Raw genomic sequence first — 21,020 nt, 5'->3', positions numbered from 1 at the left:
CACCTTGTCCATATCGTTGAGGCTTACCTACTGAAACTCATCCAACACAACAGGACTAGACTGTGCTCTGGACACCCCATGGGATTCATCTGCTATAACAGCAGAGTCAAGGTCTTGGTGGATGTAAGCGATGTTATCCTCAAAATGCTTTGCAGACAAGTCACAGAGAGCTACCGTTGGTTCTACCATCTCCCTTGGGCCAGCCTGGAAAAGGCCCTGTACAACCTGGAAAGGCTCTACCGGACGACATAATGAGGATGCAATGGAGGCAGTAAAGGAGGCCTTTTTTGCTGTCTTCACTGCCACTAGGGAGGCTCAATAATGAGCTCTTACCAGTGTTCGGTTGCATTCATTTGGATCTTTCCTCCACTTGCATTCAAGCCGTCTCCCTGCTTGTTTCCTCACCCTAAGCTCTGGAGTAGACCAGGGGGCCAGTCGGGCTCCACAAAGTGGGAGAGGGCACTCAGTGGCATTCGGGTGTTCCAGAGGTCCTAGAGCCATTTGGAATCCCACTGGATCCATCAGCCTCCAAGGGAGGACCTTCCTAATAGGTTCCCCGTCTTTGCGGAGGGGAAAAGGAGCCAACAGCCTAAATCTCAATGGGCTTTAGGAACAGAATTTAGGAACATTCTTCCTTTCACTGAATAGCAATATTTAGAGTGCCTTCAGACTCACTGTTTTGCAGGAGGGATTCAAGTGCATGTTGGAACTTTAGACTTGAGCATTTCAAGTGAGTTAAGTGTCCTGTCACCCTAGTGCAATAAATCCATGGGATGACCAGGGATGGAGAGCCACAATTTTTTTTTGCAGTTTGCAAAGTGGCAGGGAAGTTCATTGAAAATGTGGGATGAACAATTATGGGAAGATGTGTAAACACCCTGGAAAACAATGAAATTTGGGTATGCAAACAGCAGCTTGAAATACAGCAAAGCCTTTGCCCCCCCCCCACCTGCCCCCTGCACTTTGCAGTGCTGTCCTCATCAGAGAGGGGTGTGAGGGCTTCTTCAGCTGACACATAAGACCTTTTGGGTTTCCCTTCCCCTGCAACCCACCCCTAGTCAGGAAGCTGTCATCTGCTCTGACTGTCTCAAACCTGGTTCAGGTACAAAGTGAATGCAGCTTATATTTTTTAGTTGGATTGTAGCTGGGTTGAGGAAAAAATGCATCTAAAGCCAGATTTTCCTCAAGAAACTACAGGATGGATATGGATTGTGGCTAACATCATATGTATGCAGTTTCAAAAACTAGAAGAGGGAGCACACTGGATGTGGAGTAGGCAATCATGTGTGTATACCCTTAGGCTCTGTAAGGAGTGAGTGAACAAAACATGCCTCACATTCCAGACTAAATCATGAGTGGGCATAACCCTTAACATCATATTTTGTAGTACTTATTTCCATAATAACACATTTCTAAATGGTTTAATGGTTGCATATTTATGGTGTAGAATCCCAACTACCTTTGGCAGGCAAACTTTTAAGACTTCACTGCTCCAGAGCAGTTGCTTCCCTGACCCTGAACTTGCTCCACTGCCGGATGCACAGACTCTGGAAGCCATGCCCTCCGCAGACACACGCGGGCGGGCGGCAGATCTGCCTCCACCCATTTTGTTGAGGATAAGGATCCCAAGAATGGGCACTGGGTTCATATTCCCATGAAATCATAAATGAAACACGATCCCTTTAAGAGAGTTGATTCCCATTAAGTCTGTGCTGCTGCCGCCGCTGTAGCTTCTGGCAAAGCGACCCTCTCCTGCACCTCCCTGGTTCTCAGCTGTATAAAATTGAGGTCACTAGGAGCTCAGTTTCAGAACAAGTGAGTGAGAGTTGGTGAATGCTACTTGCACACTGCTTCTCAGGAAGGCTGTGGGGGCTTAAAAGAGGCAGCAGTGAAGCCATGAAGGAGCTGGTGACTTGGTTGCTCTCAGCTTGGATGGTATGGGAAGCAGTTGGGAGCACTGCACGCCTCCACAAAGCAAACAACCAGGATGGCCGATGCATCTATTCTTTCACAGTCCCCAGTGCAAATGAAGCCAGCTGCACTGACCCTGGGGAAGTGATGGCCATTATCAGGGATCTCCAGAGGGAAAGCAACAGCCAGCACCTGGAACTGGAGTCCTCCAAAGCAAGGCTCAGTCTCCTGGAGACCCTGGTCAGCCAGCTGCATGGAAACCAAGCAGCAAGGAGTTCCTCCTCCTCTGTGGTGAGTTTGCTTCAAAAAGAGGTAGAGAGTCTGAAGAGAGAACAAGCCCAGAGGGACACACAGGTCAGCAGGTTGGAGTACACCATCAGCAACCTGCTCCAAGACAAGTCTGACTTGCAAGAGGATAAGAAGTGGCTGGAGGAAGAGAGGAATGAGCTGGGAAGGAGGTTGGAGAACACCATGCGGGAGGTGGAGCGGCTGAGAGCCAGCCATTGTCCCCAGGCTGGAGAGGCACCCAGCAGGGACTCCCTTCAAGGTACTGTAGAAATTAAAGCCCCCCCCCCCCGCTCAGTCACCCTTTTTTCCTAAATCAAAATGCATGTCTTTTAGCCTTTCCTCATAGGAAGGAAGCTTCAAACCCTTTGTAATTTTAATTGACCTTTCCCAACTGCAGTGGGATGCCATTTTGTGAGCCGGAGGGGAGCCTAGCCTCAATAGCATTTCAGCTGAGGTTTTTATGGCATCTTGTTTTGTGTTCAATCTGTTTCTCAACTCTTCCTGAGCCTCTGCAGTCAGACCTCCTGGTCTAGTCCTGGATGGAGTATGTTTACTGCAATGACAAACATCTATACAAAATGTGAGTGATGGTTACTTAGAGATGAGAAATCGTGGGGCCTAGGTGCTTCTTGCCTGACCCTGGCACAGAGCCAGGCCCTTCCCACTTGTCGCCACTTCTTTCAACAGACGAAATGCCAGGCAGCATCAGTGAACATTCCCATCTCACGAATGGAATAGCAGCAGCCCCAGACATGAAAGGCTTCCTGCAAGCAGCGTGTCACCCTGTTGGTGCTGCTAAATGCCCTGTGATTTGCAGAAAGGCCCGTCCCATTGAGACATGTTCCCCCAGTGGTGGAGTAATCCACGGGTGACCTCAAGAAGGTATCTGAATGAGGCTAAATGCTTCTCACGGGCCTCTTTCCAGGTTTGCTTAGCACAGAGCTGCTTAGCACAAGGCTGGGCTTTTTACAAGCCTTGCATCATTGCCCCTATCACAGGGTGGCAGAAATAGGGGTGGGGGGGTGGGGGTGGAATGAATATAGAAGCTGGGATCTGGTGTCTGTCAGGGAGTATTTTTAGAGTGGGATGCCTCCAGAGCAAAAGTAGAGCATCATTAGCATTTCAGGACATATCGGTCAGCAAGCTGGAAAATAATTATGCTACTCATGAGGAGCAGTTTCCATCAAGGTAGTGCCAAAAAGCTTATGTCTCCTTAGAGGAAGGGTACCTGAGATTAGGAGACCTGCCAATGACTACAGAAAGAAAAGAGATGCTCAGCTAGCCTTTTTGTTTGGTTCTGGGGGTAGTTTCCAGAAAAGCAGGTAGCTCAGTAAGACACTTAATTTCAGGGTTGTGGGTTTGAGCCCGCATTGCAGGGGGGTTAGACTAGAGGACCCTTGTGATCCCTTCCAATGCTACACTTCTATTTTTGTTTATTTATTTGGGGTCAGGGGGATAACTGAAATGACAATGAAACCACTGGAACTTCAACCGATGCTGGTTTTGTTTAATTGAAGTCAAAAATGAATGAAATCTCTAATAAGGGATTTATTAATAGCAGAAAAAAATTGCAAGGGGGCACAAAGACACAAGAGGGAGGGCGGGAGGGAGAGAGAGAGAGAGAGAGGGAGGGAGATGAAGTACATCTGAGCGCATTTGGAGAGTGGCTGGTATCCAATGCCCTCACTATATGAGCGCAAGGATTTATGCACTAACAAAAAAATTAATGCTATGTTGGACACAAGCTTAAAATTTCATCAACACCAAGTGGCCTTTCTGAGCTTCCACATTTTGGGAAGCAGCAAGGCTTCACCTCTCATTTTTCTTACCTTGGCAGTAAGAAATAAATTGGTTGCTTGAACCCACTGCCAGTCCCTTAAAAGAGGAGAAAGACGGCTTTAAATGAAAGTGGCCAAGGAAAGTGGTAGGACACCACCTGTTTGATTCAATGCCTCACAAATCAGAAGCAATGTTCAGTAAATAGCTGACATAATTTAATCTCCCCTTGAATAACTTCAGTGACCCCCAAGGACTTTTGACTGCTCAGAGAACTTCTCTTCCCTTCTCTCTCCTCTCCTCCCCCAGCCCGGTAGGCCTATAGCTGGAGGGGGGCTTAGGGGGGCTGCTCCCCTAAATTTTCTCTTCGTTTCCTATATTCTGTGCACGCAATGTTATCATCAGGAAAGCCTTTGTTTGAAAGCTCCTTCATGACAGACGACTCCTTTCTGTCCCCTTGGCCTTCAGGGTGTTCATTTTTCTTCTTGCCCTCTCCTTCCCTGCTTTCCTCTGCAGAGTCCAAGGGGAACACAGACACTCTGGACTACCAAGAGCTCAAATCGGAGCTGGTGGAGGTTCCTGCATCCCGCCTCTTTCAGGGAAGCCCCTTGCCTGGCCTCCTCAGCGCAGAAGGGGGAGAATCAGGTACAGAACTCTCTGGGGCAGGGGCTGCTTTCCCTGGCTTTGCTCAATGCTGCTCCTGCCCTTCTTTGTAGCACACAAGTGAAAGAATCTCGCCCAAAAGACCTTGTTTGGGACAGCCTCCCTTTCAGCCAGCTTTCCACCAGTCCAAAGTGAAACTCTCCCTTGTCAGTTTGCCCCTTCAGAAGTGCCAGCTAGTCCTGAAAAATCACCTCTGACTGCCAGACTCCCATATATTACCTGTTTCCTTCCTTTATAAACAAACCTGGCCTGTTTTTTCTCCCTTCCACTCCCCACCACCCATATCACGAAATGGTTTACTCCAAAGCAACTGTATAAAGCACGTGTGGAACACTAAATGGAAACCCAAAATCAGAGTGAGCATCTACTTTGAGTCTCCTTAGAAAGTTGGAGAACACATAGCCAGAAAATTATTATGGCTATTCTTCATCAGAACGAAATGTTGAAATGTTACACCCATTTAAGAACAAGAAAGCTGATATACAAAGTCCCAAACCATTTTTTGTGGGGGAAGTGGAAACAAAATTAAAGGATATTCACTAAATTAGAGGCAGCCACTTCCAACTGACACCACTACAAATTTATTCAGAACTTTTAAAATGAAAAGGTTTTGATTTTGAGACACAGCTTTCTCATGCAGTTTCAAAACCTAGGGGAACTTATCTCTTATTCTTCATTCTCTATCCCATTGCTAAGTAGAATAATCAGTGGCAAGAGGCAGAAATTCCCAGATTCAGCCTTTCCCATCTCTCTGATTATTATTTTTTGTATTTTTTGGGAATTTATATCCAGGCTTTTGCATACATTTTTAAGTAGCAGGAATGAGAAAGAGGCCTTGGAAAGCTGCTGGCCGTGAAAGTAGATTTTTAAAAAACAAACAAACCAGTATTTGTTTTAATGATGTTTAAGCATGGAGATTATTGAAATATTAAGCCATTTAATAGATAACCCACCCAGGTTGGTCTAAGGCAGGGGTCTGCAACCTGCGGCTCCAGAGCCGCATGTGGCTCTTTTACACCTTTGCCGCGGCTCCGGGGCGATTACTAGCGAGGGGAGGAGGTGCATTGTGCGCCCCGACACTCCCCACTGTGGCAGGCACTGTACTGGCTGTGATGTCGCATGCGGGTGGTGCGTGCGTTAGTCACGCATCGTCCCGACGTCACCTTCCCGGTTTTGCGGCTCCCAGTTTTTTTTCCCTTCGGAAATGGGTCCAAGTGGCTCTTTTTGTCTTAAAGGTTGCAGACCCCTGGTCTAAGGCAACTATAGACATCCATTCATGCTCTCCACTGGTAAAAAGATGACTGCCTTCCAAGTTAGAGTGATCACCTGTGGATGCCGTCTGGTACAGAGGCACAGCCAGAGGTTGGCAAAATGCTCTCTCTGTGGGTCTGGCCCTCACATTTGACCCGGAAGCTTCAGTTGGGGCAGAATTCTTCAGCCCAATTACCAAGAGGAGTGAGGCCTTGTCAGCATAACACCAACTGGCTCAGAGCTCTGCACTGGTTGCCGATTTGCTGCTGGGCCAAGTTCAAGGTATTATTAGCATATAAAGCCCTTGAATGCTAAGGGAGCAGTTTACCCACGAGATTAACTTCCCCCACATGCTCCCACTTGACGGCTTCGATCAGTGGAATTGACACGTAGCACCTCTTCCCCATTGGTAAGAATGTGATTGTTGAGTGTGGCAGCGCCTCCACTTTGGAACCCCCTTCCTACAACATTCCTGTTAGCGAAGCCTGCTCAGATGTTTAGAAAGTTGAGGTAATTTTAATCTGTTTTAGTGTTTTAACTTTTGTATGATTTAAAGTAGGGTTGTAAGCTTCCTTGGTTTTTTATTTACAATCAAGTGGTGTATAGATTTTATGAAGCAAGCAAACAAATGTATAAAATGCCTTTGGATTGGGGCACACTGTAAAATAGCATATTTGAAGAGTAGTCCCCCCCCCCCCATCTCAAGTTCAAATTCTGCTGTGGGGTGAAGTAACTGGCTTACTTATTTCCTGGAACAGGCTGTGGAGTGCTCATATCGGTTGGTGAACCAGTGACCTTCCGCAGGGCAGAGACCATTGCTGGCAAGTATGGCGTGTGGATGAGGGACGCAGAACCCATCTCTCCCTACAGCCGAGAGACAACTTGGAGAGTTGATACCGTTGGTTCGGATGTCCGCCAAGTCTTTGAGTACAACAATGTGGATCAGTTCACCAAAGGCCACCCTTCCAAAGTACATGTGCTGCCCCGATCCATGGAGAGCACTGGAGCTGTTGTTTATCGGGGTTCCCTCTACTTTCAGATGCGCAAGTCTAGAATAATGGCAAAATATGACCTGAAGACAGAAGTTATTATGGTCCAAAAGGAGCTACCCAATGCTGGCTACCACGGACAGTTTCCCTACTCATGGGGTGGATATACAGACATTGACTTTGCAGTTGATGAGATGGGGCTGTGGGTAATTTACAGCACTGAAAACGTAAAGGGGGCCATTGTGCTTTCTAAACTGGACCCAGAGACCATAGAGATTGAACAAACATGGGAAACCAACATCCGCAAGCAGTCAGTGGCAAACGCCTTCATGATTTGTGGCTCCTTGTACACCATCAGCAGCTACTCATCCCCTGAGGCCACTGTGAATTTCATCTACTCCACTAAGACAGGAACGAGTGCACCACTGAACATCCGCTTTGAGAACCGCTACAGATACAGCAGCATGGTAGATTACAATCCCACAGAAAGAAAACTCTTGGCTTGGGACAACTTCAATATGGTTGCCTATGATATCAAGCTTTCCAAGATGTGATCTACTTGGGGAGAGTGGGAAGATGCCACCTGCCAGCGAGGCTTATTTCCAAGGGAAGCTTGGAGCAGGAAGTCCACATAGCCACCGTTACTTTGACTAGTTGCAATATGGGGCACACAAATCATGCCAAAGTTCTCCTGACCAAGCTCTACTGAGGGAGCAGGAGCTGTGTGCAAGCTCACCCCTGTGCTTAGTGGCTGTGCTCTTGTGCAGCTGCTCTGCATTTCAGTGGAGTTTAGGAAGGAGAACTTCCCATGGATTGTACCCCAGTCCACTGCCCTTAATGGGCAGCCACTGCCATTTGCTCCAAATGTCTCTGCACAGTGTAGTCTTTCCTAATTAGACCTGGAACACAAATGCATGCAGCCTTCAAAATGACACAGACCCTTCTCTTTTTTATAAGTCATTGCTTCTGGAGCTCTTTTCTTAGTCTGGCCATAGGATTCAGCACTGTTGGTTGACAAGTAGGACTGGAGTAATCTCTTTCGCTCTCTTCTGTGGACCTGACAATGGTGCATTCATTACATAAGTGTAAAGTTGCCGTTATTATATTTGGCTTCATTGTAAAGCCCAGCTTGCCCATAACAGCCTGGTGGCTGCCTCTTCATTGCAGAGAACTTAGCACCACTTTGTGGTGGGGAAGGGGCTGCTTAACCCTTTCTCGCCCACTTCTTTTTGCCTGAAGCTTGTCTTAAACTGCTTCCTCCTGGCAGGTCAAAGTTCCAGGTTGAAGTTTTCTGTGTGTGTTAGAAACAAACGGGGGTCCAGTGTACTGGTGTAGTAAAAGCAATTGAGAGACATTTCAGAGGAGTAGAATTTGTCAGAATTATAAATCTAAGAAATGCAGTAAGTGAATAAAAATTCAGAACAGTCCCTGCCTGCAGGCTTGCCGTCTAAATTCCATTTAGGCTTTGCAAGGTCTGTTGAGGCTGGGGAACCTGTGACCCTCTAGATGTTTTTGGACATGCAGCTCCTATCATCCCTGATGGTCAGGGCTGGGGACAGGAAGAGGTCAGCAACAAAACAATAAATCATCCAAGGCCAGTGAAGGAAACAAAGCACAGCTCTTGCCCAGTGGTCTCGGCAACTCTTTCTAGGAGGTCAGTTGCGAGGACTGAAGGTCCCTGCCTTCCCAGTGCCCACCAGGACTTCTCATCTCCAGGGTCTTTCCCACACAATGTCAGGCTGCATCTGCGCACCACGACACCTCTCCTCTGCCTCTTTCATTTCTCTGTGTGTGAGAACAGGGGTGAAGGGAGCTGGTTGCAGCAGCAGCAGGAGGAGGAGACTCCTGTATGGAAGTCAATAAACAATTAACCCTCCAACCAGTCTTCTCGGTGCAGTCATTTCTTTTCTGCAATGTTTCTTGAGGCATTCTATTTTGCTATACAGCCCTTTCCCCAAAAAACTAACGGGGTGTGCCTGGCACTGCCTGGGACTTTTTAGAAACAACAAAAAAGGTTCTTTTTAAATGGATAGTACAATTTGTGGTTTGAGACCCATAACAACAAAAATTGGGTGAAGTCACACCAAACTCACATTTCAGCCTGCAATATTAATTCAGAATGGCTCTTGGCATCCAGACATCAACATAGACACCTCCACCCCAACCTCAGGAACCCTCATGCTGAGTTTGGCAATGATAACTAGAGTGCCAGTTGAACCTATGTCAAAAAATGTGCCAAGTCATGCCAAAGTGATGTTTTGGTTTGCCATCTTCATTCAAAGTCATGCCTAGCATCCAAATAATGACATAGTCTGACATCCCACCTTGGGAACTATTGCGTCAAATTTGGTGATGATATCCTAAGAGGCGTCTGAACGTATAGGGACCAAGCAGAAGGACAGACAAATCACTGAACTCTGTGGTGTATGGATGCTGTGAGTTGTACTTGCTTTGCATTTGAAGCCTGCCGGGGATCTGGTGGAAGCCTGTACTTGATGTATATAGTGAAACTGCCTTAATGCTTTGGACCTGTCAGTAAAGGACGGAACTGAGTGAAAAGTTGGAGTCTGACTGTATTTCTTCCAGCACAAGATGCACTGCCATGAACCTACACGCTTGGAGGACTGCACACGTTTGGCACATGCCATATGTCAACAGTGTGCACTCTAAAGCCTGCTCTTGCCACTCTCTTGATACTCTGGCAGTTACTGTGCTGCTGTCCTGCATTTGACTTAACTAAGTGTTCGACAGTGGAATTTGCTGCCAAGGAGTGTGGTGGAGTCTCCTTCTTTGGAGGTCTTTAAGCAGAGGCTTGACAACCATATGTCAGGAGTGCTCTGATGGTGTTTCCTGCTTGGCAGGGGGTTGGACTCGATGGCCCTTGTGGTCTATTCCAACTCTATGATTCTATGATTCTATAAGTGTCCCTATGAAGACAGGAATGTTGTCTTCTTTGTGCCACATCACAGGTTTTGAAAGAAGCAGCTCCTTTCTACTAGGGGTGATGAGAGTTTTTGCCATTTGTCCTTCTACTCATCTGCCCACACCATGTATTTACCACTCGCCTCCAATCCCTGATCTGCCTGGCAGCACCTATTTGCTCCTAGGCTCTTCTGAATCTCAGCATTCTCACTGCCCTAGGATATCTGACGCTCCTTTAATACCTATAGCAAGAGAGCATCAATATGCTTTTGTTCTGATGGAATTAACCTGGCAACGCCTTCATAAAAACTAAGAGGGCTTATTACACAAGCGTGACATCATCAAGGACTCCTACTTATCCAATCAGATTGAAACACTGATGACAAATCCACACATAATGGATGAGGATGGACACCAGGCCTGCTCTGAAGCATCTCTGCTGAGGTTAATAGAATTTAACATCTGAACTACAGTGACGTGACGTGATGGTGGATTTAAAGGGCACCCAACAACAGTCCACCTGTGACAGAATTTTGACACGGCAGTGAGTTGGGGGTCAATTTGCAAGTGCATTTGTTTTAGGGGTGCCATATTTCAAAAAGTGAAAATCCAAACACTAAAGTTGTTGGCCTTTTTTTGGGTGTGTGTGTTGCAAAGCTGTTGAGCTTTGACTACAGTAAAGTGGTTCAGTCACGCAGCCTTCTGTTTAGTTTCTCTCTGTGTGTGCAATGTGTTTGACCAAAGGCCCCATGGAAACAAGTTTTGAAGAGAGATTTGAAGGAAGAGAACAAGGGGACTTCTAGGCACAAGGGACAAAAGATCCTTGCAGATGTCTCAGGATGGAGCTGGATAAATTGTTTTGGATGAGAGGCTATGGAGAAAGGGGCAAGGGACAAATCCAGGGAGGGTTCTGAATACAAGGATGTGTCTGTACTGTGCCTGGTTTGAGAGATATCCTCAGCAGAAAGGCAATTGGACGTGAGAACTGTATCCTACTCTGATTTGCTGTCTTTGGAGCAGGTGTTTTCTACTTACAGCAGTTAAGCATGTCTTTATTTACAGTAATCATAATCATCCATTTTAGGTTCTAAACTTAATTTAACAGGCAGATATGCCTATACTGTGAGAGAAGGCTGCAGATTTGGGATGCCCTGAAATGGTCGAAATCACCCTGAGAGTCAGAGCCATGGCCATGGCCTGCCAGAAGGAATCCTGTGCAGGTCTCCAGAAGCAGGGGCCACGCAGTGCAGGTTTACTTAGGTAGACTTAGGAGAGGCAGTCTGGCACAGCAGAGGACAGGCTCTGCACTGATGAAACAGGGGTTCAAATTCTGGGCTAGCTTGGCCAAATTTTAGTTAGTACCCAATCTGTAAAGTGAATTGACTAGAGTATTTGTGAGTGCAAATTCCAATAAGATAATTACTATATACACACAAAATCTATAGAAATTGCTATAAAAACTAGCATGTGACTGTTCAGTACGCCAAACTGGGCAGGGTGCCTTGGCACTGGCCTAACTCAAGTAACACTTGTGTTTTGGCAAAGCAGCTAAGCTCAAGTTCCAGCCGCTTGAATGACTCGTTTCCCACTCCACAGGTCAGGCATCAATGGACTATCACCCAGCAGCACAGAGGGATGGATGTGAGATGTTTTTGCATGGCTCCATTAAGTCCCTGCTTTTCAGATGCCTCTCCTGCTTCCCCCAGAAATGTCCACAACTCATCCCCTCCTGAGCCAGGGGAACAACCCTGCAGATGCCAATGCCACTCTGCAACATTTCGCCAAGGTCTTCCATGCTGTCTCAGACAGGGCTGCATGCAGCAGCTCTCAGACAACTGGGTATTTTCCACCAATGACCAGAGCCTCATTAACCCAAGCTCTCCAGCCTGTGCACGAAGAAGTCAAAACATCACCTGTCCTGAAAGATGTATCTGTTCTCCCCCATTGTGGCTTACATGCCGGATAGATGGGAGTGGCACACCATCTCTTGCAGGCAGCTGGGCTGCGCACTCCAAAGACCCTGTGTGCAAAGCAACTGATCTAGCAGAGCATCAGCCGACACCTGGAAGCTGCGCTGTCTACTCCCTTGATACAAGAAGTACCACATGCCAACATGGATGCTGTGCTCCTTCTCTTCCAATGCATTATGTCATTTACTCATCACCTGTTTCCTCGAGCCATTTGCAAAATGAAGGTGGCCACCGATTCTCTAATAATGTGCCACCAGTTCTTGTTGCTGTGTATCCAAGGGAACAAGGTTCCCCACCTCATGTGGAACAGCTAGCCCAAATTGACCGGACTCCCACACCTGCTATTCCAGACAGCTACCTTGCCTTTTCTGGGCAATAGGAATGTGTGCCAAGTTTGAACAGGGCTGGCCTTTCCAGGGCATCATAAATTAATGGTCATTGCATTAGACCTCTTTCTTGGTCTTTTCATATTTCCTTCCTCTCTCTTCATGTGACCTTGGCTTTTGTCATGCCTCTCTTTTGCTTTGTATGTCTGAGCAACATCGCTGCAGAGATGGATTCTGGAGCTGCAGAATGCACCTCCTCTTACAATATAGGTGGGTGAGCTGACTTGCAATAGTGATTTCTTACAGCATTTATCATGGATAAATTTGCTGATCTAGCTATTCTGCAGTACTCTCGAGTAACTGCAAATTAGTGCAAGTTGTTGGGAGTTAAGAACCACTATTTTTAATCAATATGTTGAGGACTGGTATTCTGGCTTTTTTATGGACCACATTTCATAACTTTACATCAAACAGGAAAGAACCTGAAAGGCTTCTAAATTAAAACTGAAATGCTATTTGTTCCTGGTGGCCAAAAGCCAAACGAACGTTGTACAGCCTGAGGTTTCTTTGTGCAGCAACCACAAGCTGCTTTTCCAACTTAAAAGAGCCCAAGAACACATCTAACAACTCTAGCTGAAGAGTTCGATCTTGAAAGAGATGAGTAACTTCCATCTTCAGCAGTTTCCCCTTATTGTTTTCATCTCAGCCTGAAATTGTACTAAACTGCTCGGTTTGTATCTAACTAGCACATTATAACTCTGATACATTAAAGAAGGTTCCAGGTGCTGCTTTCAACCCAAACTCCTATTCTAGGTAGCCAAGCAACACTTCCAACTTTAGCACCTGCAATGCAGACTTAACACTCAGAAGCAACCAGAGAATGCCAGCTGCCCTGGGTCCTAGTTAGTTTCCAAGCCTCAATTCAGGGTGCAGTTTTTAATCTTTAAAGCGTTTTTTGGCTTGAGGTTAGGGGACCTGAAGGGGTACTTGTCTCCATATGAACCTGATGGTGTTCTAAGTTCTTCAATAGAGCCCATTCTTTAAGTGTCAACATTAAAGGTGAGGTGGGTGGCAAAGCATGACATTCCCAGACACTTTATGTAGAGAATATTTTTTATTAGTTTCTGTAATCAAACCCATGTAAATAAGACCTTACATATTTAATACAGTGTTACCCCTGTACAAATGAAAAAAAAGTTTAAACATTTCTAGACCAATATGGCTGTTAATTTCTGTACAATGCCAACTCACAGTACAAGTGGATATCTTTCCCCCAAAGCTGACATCACAGCTAAGTTTCCAAAAATTCAAATTATAATATTTATATAAAAAGATAACCAATAGCATTTCACTAGGCATCAATAGCAGCAACAGACTTTTCCAGCTTCTGCTGTCATCTGAACAAAATTATACACATTAGACTTTTAGCTCACTCTTCGTTCCAAAAAAATGTTGGGAAGGGGAAGAAGAAATTCTCAGAGAAAACAGTCAATTCTGCAATTGCTATGGTACGTGGTGCTCTCTTATTAACTTCCAATCATTGCCTGAAAAAGTCTTCAGTAACGTCATTAAAACAGCTCTACTATAGCACAGTCACAACTACATATAAGCAGGTATGGAGTATTTTACATTCACAGAAGTTATCATACAGTACTCTCCTACAGCTATACTACTAGAAGGATACAATTAAGAAGGCATTATTTGACTTGATTCTATTTCCCAGCACACAGTGAGCAGGAAGGAGTAGCTTTGATATAAGAATGCATTGTTTCAGAGGATGCTGTCTTGCAGCAGGTTACGTGCTTGTTGCTCTATACAGACATAAGCTGAAAACAGTTTGAAGGCCAAAGGATTGCTTCCCCCAAGTACTACTGAGCCAGAGCTCAATGTGACTGGCAATACAACTCCTAAATGGGAGTATTCTAAACTCTGCACTTTTGGTATGAACATGGGAGTCAATTCGCATCTTCCCCAGTTAATTCAGCACCATATCAAACCATAGCAGCAGCTATAGCCTGCCTTTTAGGGATATCTGATGTAGAGCATCACAGAATGAAGTGTGTGTTGGTGGGGAAAGTGAGGAAGGCTGAGGGTAAGTTGCTCTGTGTGACTTCTCAATTGCCTTAAATTCTCTTGTTTCATTATTAAATAACAGCATCCTCTTAGGACCCTGAGCAACATAAAACCGATTTCATTTCTGTCCAGCATAGCCTTCTTCAATCTGCCTTTCTTTTCAAAATGAAACAGCAAACAGAAGAGCATTTACCACTGGTTAATAACATGCTTCAGCAGCATTATTTTTCATTTTGCATCCTCAGAAAAACAGGTGCCCCTATACAGACAGATTACGCTCAATTCATGTGGTGGCCTGGAAGCTACAAGCCCCAAGATCTCCAGACCTTTAAAGCATGTTACCATTCATGTCTGCCAAGGCTAATTAGCAACTGTGTCTATTTATGCCATTCACAGCCTTGAAGGGACATGCTTTGCCCTTTGAATAAAGGTTTTGCCAGTGGCATTTCACTCCCCAATTGAAAGAAATGGGCACAACACTTAGGATTTTGTTTCCTCTGTCTTGATAGCCTGAGGTTTGATTGGTCCAGTTCTAACAGGCTTGGGGGCTGTTGTGGGTGCAGGGCTTGGTTTCTCCGCCACTTTGTCCTGACATACTCCTGGGGAGGAGTCTGCCATTGCCTCAGCCGCTTTACTCCCACCGTCACTCACTTTCTGCATTTTGCTTCCAGGTGGCTTGGCCTGCTGCTGTTCAGAGAAGAATCTCTGTGTTGACTGAAGGACTTCTGCTCTCTGCTTTGCCTTAATAAGAAAGAAAGTGGGTTAAATAAGAGCACAGGCCTGAAAGAAACTACTTATTCTGTATGTTCAGGATCTGAGGGATTCAAAGTTCTCCTGGTAGTGCCTACAATAGTAACTCACACACCTTGAAATTTCTTCCACAACGTAGTTTGAATGCCAAGACAAAATCACTTCTTTTCATGCTTGGCATTTTGAATTTCTCTGGAGATCCAGTGAACCTGCAGTTCTCCAGATGTTGCTAGTTGTTGTCACTCAGCTCCCTAACCTGGAGCCTACTAGTAGTACTACAGGAATTAAACAGAGCCGGAGTGACATTTAGGTCAGTCCCCTTGCGCAAGCCATGACCATGCTTCTTCCTCTCAAACACATTCCAGTTTGTGGTAAGCAGAAAGGCTACAAACACCACCAAGGTCAAGGCCAAAAACGCAATAAAGCATACACTGTATCCCCACCTTTTTATAAAGTCAACCTAAAGGCTACAGTGCCAAAAACATGTCATCAAAATTTATACAAGCATGTGGTAAGAATGGAATGTGACCTGTACAAAGATTAAAAGCAAGGAGACAGAAGTATAAAAGTATAGCTTTGCATACAAGTCAAAAACTTCAGATGCTGACTTCATAAACTATAAATAATAGTAGCATGTCAGCATGTGTAAAAACTCAGTGCAAGCAAGAAAATAATCAATATTCTTCAGTGAAGTTCTATAGACCCTTCAAATGCCAAACATGTTTTGGCTTGGTCAGATTTCCTCAGTGGCAGATGTTCTTGTACAGAAGTTCTACCGTATTTCTGAGTCTAACGTGCTATTGAATTGAATGCGCACCTCAATTTTCAAAACCTTGAAACCAAAAAAAGGTATTTGCTCACGAATTTAATGTGCATCAGCAAAACGTGCGCTCTTTACAACAATTTGGACTCTTTATAACAAGAAGACAAAGCTGAAAATGAATGAACCAACAGCAGCTAAAATCTTATGTTCATTTTTCATATGGTCTCGTCCACATCAGAAGACCGAAAAAGCAAAGCCATGCTTCCCCTGCCTGCCCTCCTCATACTCTTATGTGGGCCCCTTCTCCAGTCTTCAGGGAATGGCTGGAAGTGGGGGGGGGGGGCAGAAAAAGGTCCTCCTTTCCTTCCACTCTGCAGACAAGCTCTGGATTCTCCCTGCACCCCCTTTCCTTCATAATACATCTAATTTCCTAGCACAACTAACACAACACAGGCCTACACAACTGATGGCAGAGACACTCACCTTGAGTGTACAGTTCACACAAACCTAAGACTTCAGTGTCCCTCAAGGTTTCCCCTCTACAAATGTTCTCTGATGGCAAGGAACAGCTTGCCTCCAGTGACATGCAGAGAGAGAAAGACTGTGTGTGCTAGTGAGGAAGCCAAAAGCGGGGACATTTAACTACTTAAAGGCATTTCCAAAACCATGCATAGAAGGTGTCTTTCTCCCAGCCCTCACGGCCAATAGGGACAGGCCTAGGAGTAGCAGGGCGGGGCTTGGAGGATGCTGTTTACCGCCTCCCCCCAGTCCTCACTGCCAATAAAACTGACAAAAAATGGGGTGTCCCTAAGAAGAGGCACTTCTTTATTTCGTTTTTCATTTCCAGTAAAAATTTTTTGCAAGTAACCTTATAGAAGTTCAAAGACTATTTCCCACAAAGTTCTGTTTCTCCAAAGCATGGTTTGTAAGGATGAATGACTAGCAACTCTCTCCTGGTCTTAGGCTTCTGGGAGTTGGCTTATTGAGATAAAAGACGCTTTCTTTAGTGAGCAGGCAGTGTTGCATTTTGCAGCTGCTGCCCACTACTGATGACCGTTCCACCTCCTTTTAACTAAGGAGGTTGGAGGAAGAGAACACAGACTGAGTAGTTCATTTCCTTCTTTCTTTTTTTAAAAAGATGCTTCTTTTTGCAATGTGCTGTGGGTGATGAGGCAAAGCAGCCAGGATTTGTGTGCTGCTTTCTTTGCCTTGAAGGGAAAGGATGAGCGCCCAGCGGCAGCTGCTCTACGACTGGGGAAGAAGGCTGGCTTGGCTTAGGGGCATGAGGGGACCGATCTTCTTCTTCTTCTTCTCTCTCTCTCTCTCTCTCTCACACACACTCACACTTTTTTTTTTTTTGTTTGAGGCTGGGAGTGCAAGGAGGGAAGTCTGCGTGTGAGAGAAGGCTACTGTTGGCCACAGCCGATTGCAGCTCATGACGCTCTGAGCAAGCAGGAGGCTGCCGAAAGAGGAAGCAGCAAATCTGGTGGCGGGCCAGTTTCGTCTGACAAGAGGGAGGGAGGGAGGGAGGGAGGAAGGTGGCCGCGGTGGCAGCAGCAGGGGGTGAGAGGGTCTTGGGGCACCTTGGCAGCAACCACAATGTCTGAGGATCAGGCGCCTACCATTGGCACCCCACTGCTGCCTCTTCCGTGCGAGCAGCCCTCTACTGCTAGGGCTCAAGAGTCACTGGCTCGCAAGAAAAACACAGGAGAAAGTGGCTTGGTGCCAGTGGACTTTGGGTAGCAGGGGGAACACAAGCCTCCTGGAGGAAGTCAAGCTGCAGAAGGCTGATGGCCTGCAAAACTACCCTATTTACTTGGATGTAATGCGCCACAGAAACTAATGCACACCCTAATTTTTGCAACGCAATTTGGCCAAAAAAGGTGGGTATTAGATTTGAGTAAATATGGTATATGCATGAGCTCAATGTATCACACTTGTTGCTATCTTCCATCTGCAAAAATTTGCAACATCTTTTTCACAGGAGTAACATTTGATTATTGGGCTGCACATTGTAATATTCGTGATTTTGCAAGGGTCAAAATCCATTTTTCTCACATGCTTGTATAAATATTGCAAACACTTTCTTGGAACTGTAGCCACTAGGCTGACTTTACTAAAAGGTAGAAAATTTAAATATACCGTTTGAGTTTAAAGAGAAGTCAGAATTACAAGCAAACCGCCTGAGAAGAATTATTATAATAATACCATCAGGGCTTGCCAAGAGGAAAGTCTCTTCTCATACCCTTCCACCCAAAGGTTGTGTGATTAAGCTGCAGTTAGTCACAAGCACCATAAAAAATTCTGCACAATCAGACCCTGCAAACAATTTTACTCAAGAGAAAAGGATTCTGCTTCCATGAAACAGGCATCCAGTTCATTGTATAGACCCGGAAATTAAGGAGAAGAAGGGGTGGTATGGGGGACAACAACTGAAAGTGCCATTTCCTCTTCACAATTCAACTGTGTATTTCCACAATTTTTCAAAATGGGATACGGGATTCCTGAGCACTATCATCGGAAATGGTAACTGGAATTGAAAAAGCATGCACGCCTATAACAATTCAAAGTATCTTTTTGTAGCACAAACTTTCCACATGGTATAAAAATGTCTTCTTTTAAACAAAATGATAGATGGTAACATGGCAACGGGCAAGGCTTTATTCTAGGTATCATTACACCTGGTTATTGTTGGCCCTGCATAGGCAAATTCAGCCCTCCAGATGTTTGGGGACTACAATTCCCACCATCCCTGACCATGGTCTTGTTAGCTAGGGACGATGGGAGTTGTAGTCCCAAAACATCTGGAGGGCCGAGTTTGCCTATGCCTGTTGTTAGCCTTCCTCAAGTCAAATATATATATTTTAAACACTTTCTCCAAATGTAATAATGAAAACTTTGGCTGAGAAAGCTGCTACTTGCCTTGGGACAGAAAAAGGACAGCAATGAGAGCAAAATAATTCAGGTGGATGTTCACTACCCTCTGCAGTATATTTGCCCTACATGATCTGGGACACAGGTTATCTAAAGAACCACCTTCTCTCACTTGAGTCTTTCTCAGAGGTCCTCCTCCAAGATAGGCGACTTTTTGACTGTGTTGTCAAAAATGTGGAACTCCAAATCCAATGTCAGGCAAATATATTTTTATTTGCCCAAGCCTTCCAATATGTGATTGAAGATGTTTTTAACTGGAAATTTATACTGATTCTAGTTTAATTAGTCTGTTATGTTTTTATTGGTCCTACTGATTTAGTAATTTAGTTCTATTGGGATTTGATACTGTTTTTTCTTGTAAGTTGCCTGGTAAGTTTTAATTTTAATATTAAAACTTAACAACATATTCACTCCTCCCATCCACCCTCAAGCCAGCCAGCCATAATTTGGACAAATAGCAGAACTCATTTATCAGAGGCATTGCCTATTATACTGACCAAACCATTTGAAAATCACAAAAAACCTGTAGATTGTCTCAGGGAACCACTCTTTTGTCCTTGTACACAACTGAAAATAATAAGGAAATTCTGTCCTTTTTAACAATTGATTGGGTGCATTGATTTCTGAGTTCATTTAATCTTATGGTATCCCCACACAGCTCACATCGAAAGGAAAGTGTCTTGTTTCATTCAGAAGGGTCTCCAAGTGCTCTTCAAATAATGTCATGCAGTGAAATGCAGCTATTGATGGGAGATTCTAGCTATTTAATAATGGTTTTGTACATTTAAAATAAGAGAAAGGGAATGGGTGCAATCCACCCGGCAGCGGACTGCAATAAAAGCAGGCAAACCCTTAAGCGTTGAAATCATATTCCCTGGGATTGTGCTTTTACTAACATGTGCTACCTGAAATCAATATTTGGGTTTATATTCTCTGTGGCCACTGCAGAAAGGGGTATCTGAAGGATCGAGAGGCATTTTAATAGTAGTATTTTGCCTTGCAAGCTGTTAAGACTGAACTGTGGTTAACACAGCATGGCCATCCAAAAATACTAACCTTCATGTCTTGTTCAGCCTTCATCGCAGTCTGGGCCTGATTGCCTCTGACTCCAGAGAGTGATCCACAAGGACCCCTGGCCATATGTGGCAAACGAGGGTGGCTCATAAGGCCTGTGGTCATCTGAGGTGGCATCTGACTAGCCAGTGCCACTGGTGGCCTCTGAACAGGCGCTGGGAAGGTGTTAGTATGTGGGGCTCTTACCAATGGAGGGACCAGGTTAGGCTGAGAGAGGATCTAAGTGGGGGAAAAACAACAACAAAAAGAGAGACATTTAGCTGTTAGCATAATGCCAACCTGATCACATGGTGGCTTCTCTGCAGAGAGCACGCCTCCGCCACCAATCAGTGCCTTGTAGTGGGTGCATTTTTTCTATTAAGATTGGCCATGTTTGGAGAATTCTAAGGGGGGGGGGGCGGACTTAAGGTAGGAAGTGTGCTTAAAAATTGTCTTAGCACATTTGAAAACCAAAAGGGGGAAGGGGTTCCTCAAAATATATGTCAAGATGCAGGGATTGACAACAGATAGGTTTATGTTTTCAAACAGAATCTGGCAATCTCAAATTTGAAGTGCAACATACAAGACATTTTTAGAATCAAAAGTACACACCACATGTCTCCATATCATATACTTTATAGCAACAGCACTCTGAAAGTACTCCCCCTTTTAAAGGATGCTCAATTTTTTATTTGTAGCTGACTGTTTGGAAGACTGCCTTACAGCTGCATTTCAGGTAAGTGGCGAACAGCACACAATTCACCAGGAATTTCTGCACAAGCACCAATAAAATGAGTAGAGGTGGAGGCATATGCAATTCTCAGCAGAGCCAGCACAGGAGACATTCCTGTTGTATTGTGCACTTGATGATGTCTGCTTTAAGCCGCACACTGGGACCCTTCTCTCAGACACTATTTTCCCCTCCCTTTAAATGTTTAACACTCAAATGTAGCAAGAGCTGTGCGGAGAAGCCTGTGGTCACCTGCCTGCATTAGAGCTGTCCAGTCTCTCAACTTTAGGAGCACAGATGTTACTGAAAGCAAGATACAGAATGTTTATATATATTTGATTTATAAATTATTTAAGGAAATATTTGATAGATATTCCTGCATATAGGGGTTCTTCCATTTGAAATAAGCTGAAGATAGAAAATCTCAGACCACTGGCAGTATAGCAGCTGCTGCCCACCTGGGGTGCAAACTGAGGAGGAAATGGTTGCGTCATTCTCACAGCTGCCGACTGAAACTGCTTCTGGTAGACGATGGTATTCATTTTATTGGCCTGACTGTTCGGACTTGTGGAAGCAACCCTTAGAGAGAAAACATTTTAAGTAAGTTAATATATTGGGTAT

General features: G+C 45.0%; 2 protein-coding genes across 21 annotated transcripts in view; one reads left to right on the top strand and one right to left on the bottom strand.

Annotated features, from left to right (window-relative positions):
• The first annotated feature begins 1,617 nt into the window (after window positions 1–1,617).
• MYOC (myocilin) lies at window positions 1,618–9,616 on the top strand. Its single transcript, XM_028732276.2, has 3 exons — window positions 1,618–2,458; window positions 4,492–4,620; window positions 6,648–9,616. Exons 1-3 carry the CDS (start codon window positions 1,834–1,836, stop codon window positions 7,430–7,432), a joined length of 1,539 nt encoding a protein of 512 aa, XP_028588109.2. The 5' UTR covers window positions 1,618–1,833; the 3' UTR covers window positions 7,433–9,616.
• Window positions 9,617–13,191: 3,575 nt separating this feature from the next.
• Window positions 13,192–21,020, bottom strand: part of PRRC2C (proline rich coiled-coil 2C) — a 77,844-nt gene continuing 70,015 nt past the window's right edge. For 15 of the 20 annotated variants that reach the window (XM_028732260.2, XM_028732267.2, XM_028732262.2 and 12 more), the window contains 3 exons: window positions 20,858–20,978; window positions 19,673–19,909; window positions 13,192–14,910 (listed from right to left, as the gene is read on the bottom strand). In XM_028732260.2, coding sequence (XP_028588093.2) covers window positions 14,650–14,910; window positions 19,673–19,909; window positions 20,858–20,978 — 619 coding nt within the window. In that variant the 3' untranslated portion in view covers window positions 13,192–14,649. The remainder of the gene's footprint in view (window positions 14,911–19,672; window positions 19,910–20,857; window positions 20,979–21,020) is intronic. The other 5 variants (XM_028732274.2, XM_077928178.1, XM_077928179.1 and 2 more) reach the window with 1 other exon arrangement.

This window comes from Podarcis muralis, chromosome 5 (genome assembly GCF_964188315.1).
Source record: "Podarcis muralis chromosome 5, rPodMur119.hap1.1, whole genome shotgun sequence".
NCBI lineage: Eukaryota > Metazoa > Chordata > Lepidosauria > Squamata > Lacertidae > Podarcis > Podarcis muralis.
This window is presented reverse-complemented; position numbering and strand designations above follow the sequence as displayed.